The sequence below is a fragment of the Mustela nivalis genome, assembly GCF_964662115.1.
Source record: "Mustela nivalis genome assembly, chromosome: 9".
In the NCBI taxonomy this organism is placed as follows: Eukaryota; Metazoa; Chordata; class Mammalia; order Carnivora; family Mustelidae; genus Mustela; species Mustela nivalis.
In genome coordinates this window covers 91,106,504-91,127,416 of record NC_139028.1, presented here as the reverse complement: position 1 = coordinate 91,127,416, position 20,913 = coordinate 91,106,504, and the positions used below count along the sequence as shown (strand labels likewise).

Below are 20,913 nucleotides of genomic sequence, written 5' to 3'. Positions count from 1 at the left end.
GGAGCTAAATTAAAAGAATATCTTTAGGGGCGCCTGCGTGGCTCACTTGTTAAGTGTCTGCCTTCTGCCCAGGTCATGATCCCAGCGTCCTGGAATGAGCCCTTTGAGGGCTCCCTGCTGAGTGGGAAGCCTACTTGCCCTCTCCAGCTCCCCCTGCCTGTGTTCCCTCTCTCGCTGTCAAACAAATTAATAAAATCTTTAAAATAAATAATTAAATCTTTATTTGATTTGGGTGAAAATTACCACTCTATGTGTCACAGATAAATTATATGTAAAACAGAAGTTATTCTGCAGAGCAATTTCTTGACTCCCAATTAACATCACAAAATAGATAAGGTTTAACAATAGACTAATAGGTAATTGTATCTTCCTTTTATTTGAAACCAGTCAGCTCTAAATTATTCATGCTGTCTTAAGAACAGATGTATATACATAACCTAAAATGATCAATAATCCAGATGGGTTCTATTTCACTCTGGAATGTGACTTTATCTTCATTTAAACACAAGTGTCTCTGAAATCTAGGAATTTACTGAAAGCCGCACCAGATTGTTGGAGGGGAGGTGGTTGATGGGATGGGGTAACTGGGTGATGGGCAAGAAGGGCACCTGATGTAATGAGCACTGGGTGTTACGTGCAACTGATGAATCACTGACTTTTACCTCTGAGACTAATGATACACTATGTTAATTGATTGAATCTAAGTAAAATAACATTTAAAAAAAAGCGCCACACCACAGAGAATGGCCCATCCATAATACCTAATTTTTGTGATCCATCCTGGACTGGGAATTAAAAGCATATTCTACACTGATTTCAAGAGTTAAGAAAGTGCTTTCTACCTTTTTCTTTACACTTTCATATTTTTTGACTTTTTTTTTTTAACAGTAAGTAGGTAGCTTTATTATTTTCCTGGCAATAAAAATATTTCTGTATGGAAAACAAAGAGAAGTATCCTCTTTCACATCTTCTTTGAGAAGTTCAGGTTAAATAATTGATTTTAGAGAGCTTCTCTGAGATACAAAATGCATTTTAAAAAAGAATAATAAAAAGAACCAGAAAGTAACAGGACATTAACAAAGCAGGGTAGAATTGCTATCATTTAGGTTTGCAATATGGATAATTTTAATGACTATTTTCTAAGATATTTGAATGACTATTTTCTAAAATGAACAGTTTTAGCAATGAATGGAAAATAAAACAGCAATGTTACAGAGTTTTAAAATATTTTTTGATAGAGATCATTGATTAGATTTAGATTTGAACAATATAAAGTAAGTCAAGGAATGAAAATGCTTTTTTTCTTTTTTGAAAATGCTTTTATAATCAAAACTAACTGGGGTGCTTGGCCTGCTCAGTTAGTGGAGCATGCAACTCTGGGTCTCAGGTTGTAAGTTCGAGCCCCATGCTGGGGTGTAGGGATTACGTTATTTATTTATAAAAAAAAAAAAAGATTTTATTAATTTGAGAGAGAGAGAAAGCAAGAGCAGGGGGAGAGGCAGAGAAAGAGGGAGGAGACTCCCTGCCAAGCAGGGAACCCGATGTGGGGCTTGATCCCAGGATCCCGGGATCATGACCTGAGCCCAAGGCAGATGTTTAATTTACTGAGCCACCCAGGTGCCCTTAGAGATTACTTAAACTAATCAAAGCACAGCAAATATGCTGAATATATATTTACCTGAAATAAAGTTTTTAAATATCATATGAAGATAAAAGCAGGATCTTATTATTCTGAAAATTAAGGAGTCAGGATACACTATTTTTTATCTACTCAATAGCTTATATAGACTTGTTCCTAATAAATTTGTTTAGGACTTTATAACACGCTGTATTGTATGAAGAACTTATAATGTGATGATGCTTTTGGATAATAGAATACCTCAGTTTTCAGTTCTTAAAAAAACAAACAAACAAACAAACCTCAAAACATTCTGATTTTGTTGTTTAAAAAATTGTTTTCATTTTAATGATCTGAGTTAGTAACAAACAAATATACAAAATTGTCTTTCACATTTCCATACATTGTATTATGGACCACTTAAAACTCTGGGATACAAATGCAGGTTTCTTTGTATCCTTAACTTCAATTATTGTCACTTATAAATAAAGGTGATTTTTGAAAACATGCATTTGTGAACATAGATGCCAAAGTTGTACATGTGAGTTAATGTACAACCAATAGTGTACATTGTTCATTTGTGCAGTTAAGTGTCAAATGCAGTTGACACAGGTAGAAGCAGTTATCCTGGGACAGTTTACTATATTTGAAAAGCATTTTTGAGAAGCAGATGGAACTACAGTTTAAAACAAAAGCTGTATTCTACAAATACAGTAAAAATTCACAATTTGCACATCTGAAGCAACTTTTGGGACCCAAGGCTGATTCAATAACCTTGCTGCTATACTGGTTTTATATGGGTTTATCTCCAAAATCACACATTGGAAAACAGCTGTTTCAACAAAAATAAATATATATATTAAAAGGAAAGTGAGATTTTTAAAAAAAAAAAAGTGAGGAAAGCTCCGAAAAGAGTAATAAGGTATGAATCACCTGTAATTTTCATTTTTCAGTTTTAGAAATTTAAAGAACTTTAGAAACTTAAAGGTAATCTGAACATTTTCTAAGCTGTTTTCAATTAGGATTTTTCCATCTCACCAATGTTTTCTATTTGATAATATAATAGAAAAATGGACGGTTTCTATTGTTGACTTACCATAATTCTTAAGTCATGATAAATTTGTGACTTCATTAGAGGATCAAATAAGTGGAAACTGAGTTATCATGAAAATGGGAACAAGGAAGTCCCTTCTATAACTGTTGATCTGAACTAGAAATAAACACCAACACAAAGTGATTTTTTATATTAAATTATTTCCAGGTATTTGTAGGGAGGAAAGTCCAATCTTACATAAAAATGTTTTCCTGGATGGTGGCAATATGTGCTTTACCTCTTTAACTCTATCTACAACCTAAAATTATTTCTAGATAATAAATTTCAAACTCCCTGGCAAGGAATGTGAATACTAATCAGCTAAGTATTTATTCAACTTCATACAAAGAAAGGACTCGTGAATGGACATTTTAAGAAGAGTTCCACTTTTTGCTAAGGTCCAAGTTTGATGTCATTGTCTATAATATATGATCAACTGAGAGAAGATGGTACCAAAGAACTAGGTCTCTTGCAGGCAGTTATCAAAGACTGGCCTCTGATTTTATGAAAACACTTGTTTTACTAAAATGAATACACTGCCAACATTTTGAGGGCAACTGCAGTTGAAAAGGAAATGGATTATTTTCTATAGGAAAGATAAGATCAACTTTAAGGAAATGTTCCTGTTTTCCACGGGCCTTACGAAGGAGACATGGCTAGTGATTTCAAACATGTACTTCAAGTGTTACCTAAATGCACGATGGCTTTTAAAAATGTTTAACCATCAGTGATTCAGGAAAGTAAGCTGGGGGAGTAAAGGTATGTACGTATAACACTACATTAGGAGATGTAGTTATCTATTCTGCACCTTGGAAATGAAAGAAACAAATTCTGTCCAGAGTCAGTATCAGAAAGAAATATGGCTGCTTCCTACTCTTCTCCACTTGGCGAAATCAATTTTATGATGCTCTCACTGCTGATACATCTCACTTGAGTTAGGCAAAATGGATTTAGGTTACTTTTGTTTTCCAAAATAAACTGTTTAAACTCTCAGAAACGGAATATTTAACCATTGAAAGAAACTTCTATTATTACCTTGTCTAATGGCAGGTATGAAGATTGTTGGATTAAGGATTATTGCTTTTAAGAAGATAACCATTAGAAATAAATATGTAAGCTTAACTCAAATACTTATTTCCTACCCAATGCTACAATTTCTTATTCTCAAATCAAGTCACATATTATCTTTAATTTTTTGCCAGTTTACCAAGGTTTTAAGTATAAGAAGTTGGCCTGTTAACTCAAAATCAAGACAATAGCAATGTCCACATAAGCATGTCTTATTTGGGCAATGAGCAGGAACACTGCTTTCTTGATAGGACTTAAGGCACTAAATGGTGGTAAAATAAACAAAAAGTATGATGATTAACAACTTCTTTAGAATCCTAAAAAAGGAGATCGTTTAAGAAGGACACTAGTAAATCTTTTTTTCTCAAACAAATAAGGCATCCTGTTGGCAAACACAAATAAAACAAAAGGTCATGTTGAACCTAATACATTCACTGTCTCAGCTAAACTACTGGAAACACTAGCTATCAAACTAAAGGAAGCTACAACAGCATGTATAAAGGTTGGAAAGGCACCAAAAGGAGAGTTCTACCACTTCCAGTTCTAAGTGTCAGGTAAGCTGTGTTTAACACTGCATGTAGCCTAATTATAAATTTTATTCTTCCAAATGTATAATGGTAGTTAATTTTGATTTTGACAAATCGGTTATTCAAGTACTAGTTTAGTAAGGAATTGATTTCCATGAATTAGAAAATGACTGCAGTGTCTAACACAACTCCACTTATAAAGCTACACTAATTCTAGTACTGAATGCATATTCTGGATAACACTGAAGCAAATCCGTATAAACAAAAATGGTTACCTTAAGATAGAATTCACAATAGAAATTCAATATATAACTAAATAAGATTTACTGAAAATAATGAAAAGTGTAGTACAGATACATCAAACATAATTATAACCACAACATTTTCCTTGTGAAAAATACAACTATTAGTGAAATAAAATGTACAATTGAAAATTTTTCCAAAGGAAAAAACAGTATAAAGGAAAATACTTTTCTTTGAGATAGGGAAAATAGTATGTCATTGTTTTTTTCATTACAATATAATTTGACACAAAAAGCAGTCCTAGAATTGCACCAATTCCACATCCAGTTTCCTGAACATGTTAAGAGTAAAAGGAGTTCGTAAAGCAGAATGCAGTTTCTGAATTTCATATTTTAAATTGAGGATATTCTCATACAAAATGTCACATCACACCAGATCTGTTTACATAATGTACAATACTTTCTGTTTTGTGGCCAGACACGAATATAAACATAGGCATTTGGTGCCACCTCTCTTTCGTTCTGGTGTTTAGTCAGAGTCAGGAAAAAAATAATCAAGTTACTTAAGTGTTATCTCTCTAGCAATAAAGAAAAATTATATTTAGTGCATGCTTCATCATTTGTCAAAAAACATTTCTGAAAATAAAACTCAGTTACCCAATGGTTTACAAAATAGAAAAATCATTCATTAGGATAAAAATGTGGTGGGATTTTAGGTCCATTTCCAAAGGACTGACTTCCTGGGCAGCACCAACTGTCCTTGAGCAGAGGTCATCAGTAAGTTCTATGAGCAAAGCAGGTGTGCCTGACATTCACTTATCGGGTGCCCTATCCCCCCTTGGGCCCCCCGCCTCTGCCAGTTCATTAGTGCCATAACACAGACGGAACCTTTGTGGAAACGTTAGGAACATTTCTGCTGTACATGATTTAGAAGTTCTCCGAATTTTTCAAATAGGTCTTCCACCCATTTTACATTTTTCATACAAAGTTGAACAATTTCTTCCTGTCCTAAGTCTTCATTTCTTTTCTGCACAGAAGAAATCTAAAATAAAGAGAATTACCACATTAGCTTATACTTCTCACTTCATTAGCTCTTCATAAGGGTTTATGGTTTCTGTATCTTGAATGAAAAGGATTTTATGACTATACCTATAAATACTGATTAAAAAAAAATTTCATCCATGGAGAATGATTATTTTGCATAAATTTGGGTGAAGTCTAATCCTGTCATTTCTAGCTCCATGAGGGCAAAGAGGAAGGCTAGAAAAAAATGGTTCAAACTTTCTGAATTCCTTCCAGTTATGTTAAAAGCTAAGTGACAGATTTTGGGGTCTTGCATTTCAAGGCATTGTAAAAATAGTCTTCATATTTTGCACAACCATCTTTATTTTCTCCTTTGCTAGAGGTTAGATTTATGAACATCTTTCCACTGATTATCATCAAATGCTAAAAGTGTAGCCTCAATCCAACTTAACTCTCAGTTAAACAACTGGTAGTGCTGATCAAAAAAGTACAGTCTACAGCTGTTTAAGCTTTGAGGAAATTGATCATTATTTTCCAGCCACAAAATGGTATTGTTGTCATATATAAATCCTGAGCAACTTAAATTATAATACCTAAAACTTACAATTAAATTTTAACTATCATTTCTTCCTGCCAACACACAAAAATCCCTTCCTCTCAGCAATGAGGTGGGACAAGGCCATTCCAGTAATAAGGATGATGTCAGGATATCAAAGCAGTGACTGAAGTGAATTAAAGCAGGATCATTATGTATTATAAGTGAAGAAAATGAAATCAAGTCCCATTTATTATGGCAAAGTAAAGCAAGCAAAACAGCTTAAAAACATTACCACTTACAGCTTCTGTAAGAGCCTCAGATTAGTATGAGAACAACACACAACAGAGACACTCAGGAGAACATTTTTATAAGACAATACAGACACATGTGTTTAACAGTTCTCTTTGAGTACTAAAAAGTACTACAGCTACAGTCTCCTTAGAGTTCAGAAAAATATTTCTTTTTTAAATAAATGAAAAAAAATTACCTCATCTTTACATATCAGATAAACATGGTATTTATAATGATGGAGTGAATGATATAAAGAATACAGCTGTATTTTCTCTGGATCGACAGCAAATTCCTATAAAAACAAAAGAGTTTATAGGCATATTTATTTCATAGGCATATTTATTTCATGGAATATTTGAGCTCTGAATACTTTTACAAAAATATTAGACCAGAAGCCTGAATGGAAATTTTAAAAATGAAATGACTGATACTGCTAGATATAGGCTTAAATATGGATAAGAGGCTTATTCAAAATAAAAATTTAAATTGTATTTTAGAATCTTCACTCCTTTTTTCTGAATATAAACACAATATTTCAAAAAATTTAAACAGAAAAATTTAAACAGTAGACATACAAGAAAACTTTTAAAAAAGAATCCTATAATCTCTTAAAGCACGTTTTCCCCCCCATGTATAACATGTATTAATGACACCAATTCTCTAATGGGAAGGAAATCCTACTACACATATTGTTCTGCAACTTTATTTTTAATAACTTGTTTTTAACCTAACTAAAACTGGTATATATTTCTATTTATTACGTATAACCCCTACCGCTATCAATTATATGAGGGCAGGAAGTTTTGGCCACTTTTCACAGTTCTATTCCTAGTACTTAGAACTGTATTTGGCACACAACAGGCACTCAAAATATTTTACTGAAAGAATGAACGAGGCTCTTTTTAAAGTTTCCCACTGGTGAAGCTTAACTGGACTGCTCTTACATTTGCACAAAGGGCAAAAGCATACGTTTTCATGCATTTGTAAATGTGTTTTTAGAGAGGATATTTTTGTTGTGAAATAGATATGCTACTAAACGGATTTCTAAAAAGGCAGTAATTTAGACAATGTTTGAGAATGAGTGAATTCCAATTTCCATAATTTTACAGATATGGAATACTGAATCTTATGAAATATGTTCACATTCACTTATCTGTATGCGTTTATATCTAATGACCAAAAAAAAATACAGAAAATGTAAGTACAGCCTTCAGGTAATTCCTTGCCTATTCATTTATTTTATTTATTTATTTTTTTTAAAGATTTTATTTATTTATTTGACAGAGAGAGATCACAAGTAGGCAGAGAGGCAGGCAGAGAGAGAGAGGAGGAAGCAGGCTCCCTGCTGAGCAGAGAGCCCGATGCGGGACTCGATCCCAGGACCCTGAGATCATGACCTGAGCCGAAGGCAGCGGCTTAACCACTGAGCCACCCAGGCGCCCTATTCATTTATTTTTAAAATCTGCAAGTAATGGGTGCCTGGGTGGCTCAGGTCATCGCCAGGGACCTGGGATGGAGTCCTGCATCTGGCTCCCTGCTTTGCAGAGAGTCTGCTTTTCCCTCTGGCCCTCCTCCCACTCATTCTCTTAATCTCTCTCAAATAAAATACATAAAATCTTAAAAAAAAAAAAATCTGCAAGCACTAACTACATACAGATACTATGCTGGACAATGGAGAAAAACAAAATAAGACCAAGTCTCTGTTCCTTGAGCTAAAGCTGTTCTTTCCTACCTGAAAAAAGACTTCACAGTTAATAATAACATAGCAAAGGGGTGCCTGGGTGGCTCAGTGGGTTAAAGCCTCTGCCTTAGGCTCACGTCATGATCCTGGGGTCCCGGGATCAAGCCCCGCATTGGGCTCTCTGATCAGTAGGAAGCCTGCTTCTCCCTCTTCCCTCTCTCTGCCTACTTGTGATCTCTGTCAAATAAATAAATAAAATCTTTAAAAAAAAAAATGTAACTTCCTAAAAAAAAAAGTATTTGCTTGTTGCAATATTTTATATTATTATTTTTAAAAGATTTAATTTATTTATTTATTTGACAGAGAGAGAGAGAGAGAGAGAGATACAGCAAGAGAAGGAACACAAGCAGGGGGAATGGAAGAGGGAGAAGCAGGCTTCCTGCTGAGCAGGGAAGCCTGATGTGGGTCTCAATCCCAGGACCCTAGGATGATGACCTGAGCCCGCTTAATGACTGAGTCACCCAGGCGCCCTTTGTTTCAGTATTTTATTTTATTATTTTATATTTTTAAAAGATTTTATTTATTTGACAGACAAAGATCACAAGTAGGCAGAGAGGCAGGTAGGGGGTGGTGGTGGTGGTGGGGGAAGCAGGCTCCCTGCTGAGCACAGAGCCCATTGTGGAGCTTCATTTCATGACCCTGAGATCATGACCTGAGCAGAAGGCAGAGGCTTTAACCCACTAAGCCACCCAGGTGCCCCTGTTTCAAAATTTTAAGAGGAATTATATTAACTGGAAAAGGTATAATTGTAACAATCCATATACACTTACTTGTGCAGATTTGGTGGTTGTTTTAGAAGTCCTTAGAGTTTTCTTATTGTAAGTTTTGCCGTTCATTTTGATTTTAGAGATAGTAGAACCCCCACTCTTTGCTTTAGAGTCTCGAGTAATTATCGTTAGTTCGGGAAAGCTTTCCAAAGCATTCTTTAAAATAAAGAAAAAATAACTGACATCAGAAGAAAACTAACTAACTTCCTGCTATTCAACTTATTTAAAAAATACAGAAACATATACATACATTCATATATAGTACACACATGTATATAGATGGGGTATGATAAATATACACAATATAGAAATACACATGGGCATTAAACAGAGCCATAAATTCTTTGTAGCTCCTCCATCAAAATGTGGAATCTATTTCCTCATCCCTTGAATCTGGATGAACCTTACCTTAGGACCTGCTCTACGCCAATAGCGCATGGCCCTGTAGGGACTCCTTAACAAGCCAGAGAGTTCTAGAAATGCTCTCTGTGGCTTCAAAGTGGGAGAAAGAGGGACACAAGTTTCTTCAAAGCTCTACCAATTCAACCACTGTCAACACCCTGCCTCTTGGCCACACCCTTGGCCACACTTCTTGGCCATAAAGATCCCAGATGATCGGGATCTGATCCCTGATGATCAGATCTGGGATCTGATCCCAGATGATCGGGATCCCTCCCTGATGAGAACAGTGAAAACAAGCTGCATTATAATACTTCTCTGGCTTCACTACCTCTCTGCTTCTTTTGACCTCAGCTATATAAAAACAATCTAAAACAGACTTTGATGCATTTTCTGGCCACAATGACATGGTAGTTACTCACTGATGACGTAGTGGCCACAAAACCAAACCAATTCTAGGCCACTCTTTAAAAAGTCACTGGCATATTTTGTCCTTATCCATTTGGCAAATCATATGGACATGAAAAACTGCAAATAATAACTGAATGATATTTGTAGCTAAATTTAACTAGTTTAAGTATTGTTTTAAGGCCACCTGGCTGGCTCAGCTGGGGACAGAGTTTACCCCCCAAAAAAACCCCCAAAAACAAAACAAAAAAAAACAAAAAAACAATGTTATTTTAAAAGATTAAACTGCGTTACTACTGTCATTTAGTACTTCGACACTAAAAGGGCTCAAGTGCTCACAGAATATTTATTATTCAGAATGAAGTCCCCATTTGATAAGATACACGGTTTTATAAACAGTTACAACCTTTAGGGCTCTCTTCCAGACTATGAGTTCTCAAGCACCTTTTGTGACAAGACACTAAAGATGACTGGAAGCACATGGATTTCAGAGGAAAACAGAACACGATTAACCTCAAAAGGCTTTAGGATTCCTTAAATTACTGAGTTCATGTGTAATGGTGTTATTTCTAAAGAACAGAAAAACTTTTAATCTTTTATAATCTACTATTATAATATTTTATTATTTTAAATACTGTGCATGTATCTTGGCTTTGAAATGCAAATTGCTATAAATGAAAAGAATCAAAATTAATAACTGTAATTTCAAAATTAGAAATTGTTTTTTCTTTGAAAAGAAGAATATGAAAACTAATTTTTCAGCTTTTCATCATAAACTATTGCATAAAATTTAAATATCTACTGAATCTATTAAATTCCAAATGGGGCTTTATTTTAATACAAGTTATTAGAGAATCAGTTTAACATTTCTAAATGGTTAGCCAATGTGTGCCTGGCTAGCTAAGTCAGTGGAACATGTGAATTTTGGTCTTGGGGTTGTAAATTTGAGCTCCATGTTGGGTGTAGGGATGACTTAAAAAAAAAAAAAAACCACTTTAAAATGGGTAGCCAAAACTGGCCATTTTTAAGATAGAATAAAATTTTTTTTCTAGTAAATTTTTAGAAAACACACATACAGTAGCATTCTCTTCTCTGCAGAAAATACTGGACTAGAAGTCAGTAGGCCAGATTCTTAGAATTGAGTTTTATACTACCTTTTGACTTTTTTTTCTCTGCAAGTGCATGTCAGTGAAGAATAGGGCTATTAGTAGTCTGGTGCCATTGAACTTTGATTTTTTTTTTTTTTTTTTTAAAGTAATCTCTATGCCCAATGTGGGGCTCAAACTCACAACCCAAGACCAAGAATCACATGGTCTGTAGATAGAGCCAGCCAGGGCACCTCTGGTGTCATTTAATTTTGAACTCAATCTCAGAGCTTTAATTACCACCTAGCTAAAATTTTCACTTTTATGTGGAGTTCAGATAAAATAGGGATGTGAAAAAGGTATACAAATTACCCAAATGAGTTGAAAACTTATAACCACATAAAAACCTGCACACAAATGTTTACGTAGTGGCTTACTGATAACTGCTAAGTTAGGAAGCAACCAGGAAGTCCTTCAGTACATGAATTAACTGTGGTATAGTCAGGCCATGGAAGATTATTCACTGATAAAAAAGAAATGAGCTGTCAAGCCATAAAAAGACATGGTAGAAAAAATTCTTTTTTTAAACAAGTGATCTTTTAGATCTTTATTTTTTATTGTTAGAAGTAAGCTCTATGCCCAACGTGGGGCTTGAACTCACAACCCTGAGATCAAGAAACGCATGCTCTACTGATTGAGTCAGCCAGGTGCCCCAGAACCTCAAATTCCTGAGAGCTTGTTTGCAGATTCTAGCAGGGGAGCGCAGCTACTTGTAGAGCCTTGATGGAAGAACAGTCCTCTCCTCTATCGGGAAAGGTCTTTGACAGAGTGCGCAGCTTTGGGAGGAACACACACGGAGTGGTGACGGAGGAAGGCGCCACTGGCCTAGCCAGCCAGATCAGCCAATCAACCCTGGCGATCAATGGGGTGACAGATGTCACAGCCAGATTGCCGTCACATCCAGAACCTTAAATTCTCATTAGTATATGAAAGAAGCCAATCTGAAAAGGCTACATGTAATATGGTTTTCAACTACAGGACATCCTGGAAAAGATAAAACTACAGCGATAGTAAAAAAGATCGGTGGTTGCCAGAGGTTAGGTGGGGACGGAGGGAGGGATGAATAGAGCACAGACGATTTTTAGGGCAGTGAAACTAAAGTAGGGCACTTCAGTAGTCGGTAACGTCATTATACTTTTCTCCAGACCAACAGAATGTATAGCACCATGAGCAAGGCATGCAAACTATGGGCTTGAGGTTAGAAGGATGAGTCAGTGCAGGTTCATCAGTTCTGACAAATGGACCACTCTGGTGGGACATGTTGATAATGCGGGCAGCTGTTCATGTGTGGTAGAGGGGACTCTGTACTTTCTGTTCAGTTTTGCTGTGAACCTAAAACTGCTGTAAAAATAGTCTCTTGATAAAAATAAAAAGCTATATAAATGTATAAAAAAATTCTCCCAAGTAGATATAATCAAATGATTCTAAATGTTTTATGTTATACTTTCAGTAAGAAAAGCTAGGAATTTTTTGACTATGAAGTAGCTTCTGTGATAAATTTTCTGTGTTTAGATTAGCTTTTTGTTGTTCTCTATTTCTGATAACACCAAAACCATTTTAGAGTTCCTATATATATCTGCCATTATGTTAAGATCAATTTTTCCTCAGATACTGAGTAAGTCAGGCATGTAAGGGAATTTTGATAACTACTGCTAAGGAAAGGCCAATTATAGATGAAATATGAAAATTTTCAAAGATTTAAAAGAAAAATAACTAAAATTTGGTAGTTTAAAGGAAGTACTTTTGAAAGCATTTGGAAATTATGTAGAATGAATTCTAGATGAATATAAAGCCTAAAAAATGAATTTAAGCAGAGAAAAGCAAATGATTAACACTAAGAAAGGACTTAATAAAATAAAAAGATAAGCAAACCAGACTTGTAATGAATAAAAATCAAACTTTCATTGGGTGAAAAACTGAACAAAGCTGAGAAGAACTTTCATAAATTTCCTGCCTATTACACTTAAGGCTTTGATTGTCAGGGAGTTTGCTAATAAATAATCTGAAGGAAATACCTTGAATGACTGATCCAAATGAAGATTCAGAAGAAGTCTCTTTCGGTTATCATTCAGCATGCTGTCTATTTTTTTCATATGAGGCAAAAGCAGCTCATCTAAAACAAGATAAAAGTTTAACAGGATAAATTATCAACACAAAAACTTGTTGAAAATTCAACTTTTCCTCAAAGTTATGACATCAAATTCACTGGTGTATATAAGTATCATGTTTAAAATATTGGACATGTAGCTAACTTGAAAAAATAGGTCTGCAGTAGCCAAGCAAGCAAGAAGCAGCATAGAAGGATGACAGGATCAGAAGCCCTGGGTTTTAACCCGGTTTCTGCCACTAGAACTGACTGATGACAGCTAAGTGACCAGTAAGCACATTGCCTAATTTCTCTAGACCTCATTTATCATCCAAATAATAATATTATAAAATACAGATTTGTCTGACATCATAAGATTTTATAAAATACTACATATGATATTCTTTTTATATTTTATTTTAAAAAATATTTATATTTTATATTATATTTTGTTTGACACAGAGAGAGCAAGCTTGAGTGCATAAGCAGGGGGAGCAGCAGAGGGAGAGAGAGAAGCAAGCTCTCCACTGAGCAGGGAGCCCAATGAGGGGCTCAATCCCAGGACCCTGGGATCATGGCCTGAGCTGAAGGCAGACACTTAACCACCTGCCTGAGCCATGCAGGCACACCCCAAGTATGAAATTCTTAATTTAATTTCAGTTTGGGCCAAAGAAAAAGTACAGGAAGAAAAATGATCAAAATCCAGTTTCAAAAACACAAGAGCCAAATAGTTATTTCAGAAAAGAGGAGAATAAAAGTATGATAAAGATTCCTAACTAAAACTTTTCACTTTCTTTTTCTAAAGAAACTTTAGAAAAACTTTAAGCTCCTTTAAGAAAAGCATTTTCATCAGACTATTACTTTTGGTGCTGTATTAAATATCTTAGGTTACTTGATTATTTCTTAAATTGATCAGCATAATAATATACTTTATAACACTAATCACCTTGAATAACTTTTCTGAAAATATTCTAAAAATATAACCCTCAGAATCTGGTTACTAATTTTGTAGCTGAATGAAATGATTCTTTGTATTTGGAATACAAACACAAGCACAAAAAGAACACTTTTAATTGAAGAACAAGTCCTTAGTGAGGAATGAGTTCTAAGATCACTATACCACACCTTGATAGTTACATCTTTCTAGTAGTGATTAAACCTTTTCAAAAACTGTAAGAATTTACATTTCACACAAAAAAGTTTTAAACATTTATGGCTTATTTTAAAAATAGAACAATTAATGTCTTTCTTCCTTATAGCAAATGGAGAAAAAAAACCCACAATGATAAGCAATAGAAAAAAAAAATCACTTAAAATACAACTACTCCAGAATCAACAGTACTAAGATATGTATATTCTATGATGCAAGGAGTTTTGATTGAGTGAAAAAAACATTTAATGGCAAAAATGCCAACATGGGGAATTAAGTATTGGGTTTTAATTGTGATTATTCTACCATTAACTTGTTCTATAACTCTATGAAATATATTTAATCTCTTTGAACCTTAGTCTACAAAGTAAATGTTTTAGACTAGGTAATCTCTAATATTTCTTCTAGCTCTACATGATTTAAAAATGATTGACGTACAGATTACTGCCTCGGATTATATGGTCAAAAAAATGATGGACCAGAAATTAGACCTTGGGTTTTAATCATTTCTTGGCTACTTGGAAATTGTGAGCTCTTAAGTAAGTCACTTAACTTCTATGAGCTCACATATAGCCATCTACAAAATGGCTATATGAATTGTTCTGGAATCAAACAGAATAATGTATATCAAAATATGTGGAAATAATATGTATTATTAGGCATTGTGTTGAAGTATATTGTTAGTGATTTTTGTTACTATCTTTTGATCATACATGCACACAATCAATTTTGATAGAAGGATAATGGAAACTGGCTCATTAATAATTTTATTCCCTTTTTTCAGTTGTCCTTGGAGAATGCCATAGTAGCTGAGGGGTAAATGTTAGTGAGCACCATTAAATACATGGGTCACCAGTTTATTTCAGATATTAATTTCATCTCTATTTTACTGTAAGAAAAAGTTACTAAAGGAAGAATATAAAGGAATAATATTAATGAATATAACATAATATATGGATTTATTATTAATTGATTAGAAAATAATATTCTGTGATGTATCTTTTACTAGATACCAATATAAAATTTTAATCCTTCTGCCACTATTATCCAGTTCATCTTTCCAATTGTTATTAAATAGAATATACTGACATCTGGACCTTGCATGTAAGACACTTAGTGAAGACTAGAGAGTAGTTATATAAAGCTGTTCAAGTACTGACAATTCAGGAATTATAAAATTACTTTATAGAATCCATATCACCAATTTGTGAGCTGACAATGTACAGGTATCTATTATAAAATCCATCTATTAAGTGCACAGCTAATAGACAAGAATAAAGAAGATCCAAGAAGCGCTACCAAGAAGGCACTACTTAGCAGACTGTACCATTGCTCTTCTCTAAGGCTTGCATTGTGTCAGGGTCCAAAGCAATGCTAACAAGCAATTCCATGTAGCTCTTAAAGGTTTCCTTCATTGCTCTTGTATTCAAAAAACGAGTGACAAAGGGAGCTGGAGGATCAAATTCTGGGAGAGTAAAAAAGACAAAATATTAAAGACCCTTCCTGATAACTTTAAAAACACTTTTATTTATAACAAGAACCTATAAACAGGACAAACGTTGTAGATGAAATTTCTTCAAATTTTCAGTTCTGCCCATTTGGCTTTTAAAAACACCCCAGGGTAGAGAGTCCCAAAACTGGTTTGTACATTGTAATCACTAGAGAGCTTTTAAAACCAGACCAGACCAAACCAAACCAAACCAGGAACCCAGACTGCTGGACTTACTAAAATAGAATCTTTTTTGGGGGGGTGGGATAGGGAATAGGTCAGTAGAGGGAAGTTGGTAGGGGGTGGTAGCAGTAGTAGTGAAACTTAAATATACTTCTAAGTGTTCCCAGGGGACTCTGAAGCATAAGAACAGCCCAGCATTTGTAAACATCAGCCCCGGGGGGGGGGGGGGGGGCTGTTTCTTCTTCCCTGGCCCCACCATAGACATCTGCCGTCAGCTTGTGCTACTCCAGAACTCATGGTTTCCCTAGATTAAAGAGACCTTAAGACATCTACAGCCATATTTTCTTTTTTACTTCTACACTTAAATTATGTAGAATTCTGGCCTAGAGCCAAGGCTTATTCAAAATTAAAATATAAATATATATAAATATAAATAAATAAATAAAATGGCCCATGCAGAGAGAAATTTCACTGAAATTCAATGGCAAAAACTGCAAGATTAGAAATGTGTCAATTTTTACTTTCATTCAAACACATAACTTAAAAAAAAAAAAAAAAAAAAGAACCATAGGTCCAAAATGGTATCACTTAATTAAGGCCCCAAGTCAGTAAACCAACAAGACTTAGTAACACCTAATCTGACTGTAGTTTTAAGACCCCAAAAATGTAACCTTTAACCAGTCAAGATGGGAATTTCCTGGACAGCACTAGGAAATTTACTAATAGATAACTTTCAATCCACCTCAGGAGGGTGACCTTGCCTAAAACAGTGGATTCTTTGTTAATAATTTTTTTCTACTCTCTACTTTTTTTTTTAAGATTTTATTTACTTATTTGACAGAGATCACAAGTAGTAGGCAGAGAGGAAGGAAAGCAGGCTCCCTGCTGAGCAGAGAACCTGATGCGGGGCTCAATCCCAGGACCCTGTGATCATGACCTGAGCCAAAGGCAGAGGCTTTGACCCACTGAGACACCCAGGTGCCCCTTTACTCTCTACTCTTAAAAACCCTTCCTTTTCTGTAGCCTTTTTGACCTCCCCTCTACTTGCTAGATGGGATGTTGCCTGATCCATGAATCTAATAATCAAGCCAATTACTCTTTAAAATTTACTCAGTTGCAATTTTTGTTATTAACAAACTATTATCATAGCCTTTAGAAGTTCTTTTTAAAAAAAATTGTTTTTTTTTAAAGATTTTATTTATTTATTTGACAGAGAGAGAGAGATCACAAGTAGGCAGAGGCAGGTGGGGGGGGGGAGCAGGCTCCCTGCTGAGCAGAGAGCCCAATGCAGGGCTTGATCCCAGGACCCTGAGATCATGACCTGAGCCGAAGGCAGAGGCTTAACCCACTGAGCCACACAGGCACCCCAGTAGCAGTTCCTACAGTATGGTTTAAGGACCTCTTAGGGTTTCCTTCAAGATCCTGTTTCTGATTTCAAAACTGTTTTCATAAAAATATTAAATGTTATTTATCTTTTTAACTCTGTTCATACTTCTAAAAATGATGGGTACAACTGCTGGTGCCTTAGCATGGGTTGAGGCGGTGAAACCAAACTACACTAGTAGCCATATACTCTGCCATCTCACTGCCATGCCTTTAAGGGGAGGGCGGGGAGCCAATTTCACTTAATAGTCCTTGGGGTGCCTGGCTGGCTCATTTGGTGGGGCATGCAACTCTTGAGGTTGAGGTTGTGAGTTTGATCCCATGTTGGGGAGAGATTACTTATAAAAAATTTAAAAATTAAAAAAAAAAAAAGGATAGTTCTTGGTGAAGCAGTAAAAAAATTTTATTAAATCATTACTGTTAAGAAAATGTCTTAATATTCTGTGTGATGAAATCAGAGGTACATATGCACTTCTGCTATGAACTATGATGGTTATCTCTAGGAAGAACATCTATGTAATTGAGTTACGAGATGAACTAGTCACTTTTCTCCCCATGGGACACCATTTTCATTTGAAAGGACGACTGACACACACACACACACACACACACACACACACACTATGCCTATTCAGACTTGCGTATTTGGTAGACATGGTATTCTTTATTTTTCTTTTTAGATTTTATTTATTATTTGACAGAGAGAGGCACACAGCAAGAGAGGGAATACAAGCAGGGGGAGTAGGAGAGGGAGAAGCAGGCTTCCTATGGAGCAGGGAGCCCAATGCAGGGCTTGATCCCTGAATCCTGGGATCATGACGTAAGCAGAAGGCAGACGCTTAAACAAAAACTGTGCCACCCAGATACCCCCAGACATGGTATTCTTTTTTTTTTTTAAAGATTTTATTTATTTATTTGACAGACAGAAATCACAAGTAGGTGGAGAGGCAGGCAGAGAGAGGAGGAAGAAGGCTCCCCGCTGAGCAGAGAGCCCAATGTGGGGCTCAATCCCAGGACCCTGGGATCATGACCTGAGCCGAAGGCAGAGGCTTTAACCCACTGAGCCACCCAGGTGCCCCGTAGACATGGTATTTTTAAAAATTAATGAAGCGGACCTGTCATTCAACAAAAACAATTGACAGCATTTGCTGCCAATGAGAAAATTTGAGGTTTCAAATGAAAATCAGAATTTTGGAAAATGTGTATCTACCAATACGAGGCTGACAACATCCAAATCAATACTTAAGGAATTTACTGATGAGATCAGTGGTAATATTAATGAGTGTTATTTTTTTTTTAAAAATTTTATTTATTTATTTGACAGAGAGAGATCACAAGTAGGCAGAGAGGCAGGCAGAGAGAGAGGAGGAAGAAGGCTCCCTGCTGAGCAGAGAGCCCGATGCAGGACTCGATCCCAGGACCCTGAGATCATGACCTGAGCCGAAGGCAGTGGCTTAACTCACTGAGCCACCCAGGCGCCCCATGAGTATTATTTTTTTTTGATGCTGTAAAAATGTATGACCTAAATGTAAGAGTTAAAATCATGAAACTCTTAGAAGAAAATATAGGGGTAAATCTTCATGACCTTGCATTTGGCAATGGATTCTAAATATGACACCAAAAGCTTACGCAATAGAGGAAAAAAACCAGATAAATTTGGCTTCATTAGAATTTCAAATTTTTGTATACCAGTGGACATTATCAAAAATGAAATGTCAACCTACAGAACAGGATAAAATATAAAGAACTCCCACAACTCAAGAACAAAAGGAGAAATGCCCATTTGCCCATTAAGAAATGGGCAAAAGATCTCAGATATTTCTCCAAAGAAAATAAGGAAATGGGCAATAAGCACCTGAAAAGATGCTCAACATCATTAGTTGTTAGGGAAATACAAATCAAAATTTCAATATAACACTTTACACCTACTAGGACAGCTACAATAAACAACAACAACATACCCAAAACAAAATATAACAAGTATTGGTGAAGAAGTGAAGAAATTGGAACCTCCTACATTGCTGGTGGGAATGTGAAACGGTGTAACCGCTTTGGAAAATCAATTAGTGGTCCCTCAAAAAGCTAAACTTATAATTATATGACTCAGAAATTCTACTCCTAGATGTACTGAAAAAAAGATACAGATATTTGTAAGCCCATGTTCACTGCAGCATTATTTACAATAGCTAAAAGGTGGAAACAACCCATGTCCATCAATAGATGAAAAGATAAACAAAGTGAACATACAAGGGATAAACTTACAATGTATTCAGCCGTAAAAAGTAATAAGTAAGAAATGTGAAATGTGAAAATGTGCTGTAACATGGATGAACCTTGAAAACATCATGTTAAGTGAAATAAGACAAGCATATTTATATGATATATTTAGAGTAGGCAAATTCATGGAAACAGAAAACAGATTAAAGATTACCACCAACAGGGGAAAAGGGTATGGGGAGTTATTGCTTAATGGTTACAAAGTTTCTATTTTGTGTGATGAAAATGTCCTGGAAATAGAGAGCTGTGATAGTTGCACAACAGTGTGAATATAATTAATGCTACTGAACGTACACTTAAAAATGACTGTAACAGCAAATTTTATGTTTATATATTTTAGCACAATTTTTTAAAAATGTGGGAAAAAGTGAAATAGACTATGTACATTAAAGAGCTAACAGATATTTTCACATGACCAATGGAAAATGTCATAAAATCATTCATGGATTAAAGATACATTGCGGAGGTAAGACAAACCAATACATTTTAAAGTAACAAGCATGAAAAGTTGAAAAAGTTACTTTTTGTCAAGTTCATAAAATAAAAACCTTCTGAATATCAAAGAAAAATATCCATAATTGTCTGAAAATTAAAATATTTTAATTAAAATACTCCTCCCTTTCCCAACGACAAAATCTACATAAAGCTGGGTTTTCTTCTTTCTTTCCTTCTTTTTTTTTTTTTTTTTAAAGACTTTATATTTACTTGAGATAGAGAATGTGAGAGAACATGAGCAGGGGAGAGGCAGAGAGAGAGGAAGAAGCAGGCTTTCTGCTGAGCAGGGAGCCCGATGTGGGGCTCCATCCCAGGACCCCCGGATCATGACCCAAGCCAAAGGCAGATGCTTAACTGACTAAGCCACCCAGGTGCCCCAAGGCTGGGTTTTCTTTATATACTTTACCCAAAATATATATGTAGAAGCAAATATGAAAATGCTACTCTTATAACTAGTGTTATTTTAGGAAAATACAGTTGTTAAAAAATATTAATATGGAATGGGTTTATTTTAAATAAATATTTTACAAAGTTATTTTAATTGATATTTGGTAAACATCAATAGATAAAGCCTTAAAAAAAAAACCCCACAAGTGTTTTGTAATCTTCAATAAATCTGAAGACTATAAAAGTCTTGAAACAGTATCACCAGCCTATAAATCTATGTTTATCATCAATATTTGACTTTTTAAACACTAAAAATGCTTACCTATTACTGACACCTAGTGGCAACAATTCAAGTTACCAATAAAGAAAAACTTGAAAGTCATCTGAGGAAGCAGTACAGTGGTGAACACATTCAGAACTCAAACCACTCCATTCTAAACAGTAGGCAGGAATGCTAACTGCAAAGATTACGTATATTGCCTTCTACACATACTCAAAGCACTAAATTTCATCTAGCCTACAGAAATGCTCTTTGGGAAAAAAAAAAAGAAAAAGAAATGCTCTTTGGTATCTTCTTTATAAATTCTGATGTGCATACTTTCT

At 35.1% G+C, this 20,913-nt stretch overlaps 1 protein-coding gene across 1 annotated transcript in view; it reads right to left on the bottom strand.

Moving 5' to 3' along the window:
• Nucleotides 1-1,935: 1,935 nt before the first annotated feature.
• The window catches only part of QSER1 (glutamine and serine rich 1), a 77,400-nt gene continuing 58,422 nt past the window's right edge, over nucleotides 1,936-20,913 (bottom strand). Inside the window, exons 9-13 of the mRNA XM_082748885.1 lie at nucleotides 15,424-15,561; nucleotides 12,876-12,973; nucleotides 8,912-9,064; nucleotides 6,597-6,692; nucleotides 1,936-5,590 (exon numbers count right to left, since the gene is read on the bottom strand). Of these exons, the coding sequence (XP_082605011.1) occupies nucleotides 5,450-5,590; nucleotides 6,597-6,692; nucleotides 8,912-9,064; nucleotides 12,876-12,973; nucleotides 15,424-15,561 (626 nt within the window). The 3' untranslated portion in view covers nucleotides 1,936-5,449. The remainder of the gene's footprint in view (nucleotides 5,591-6,596; nucleotides 6,693-8,911; nucleotides 9,065-12,875; nucleotides 12,974-15,423; nucleotides 15,562-20,913) is intronic.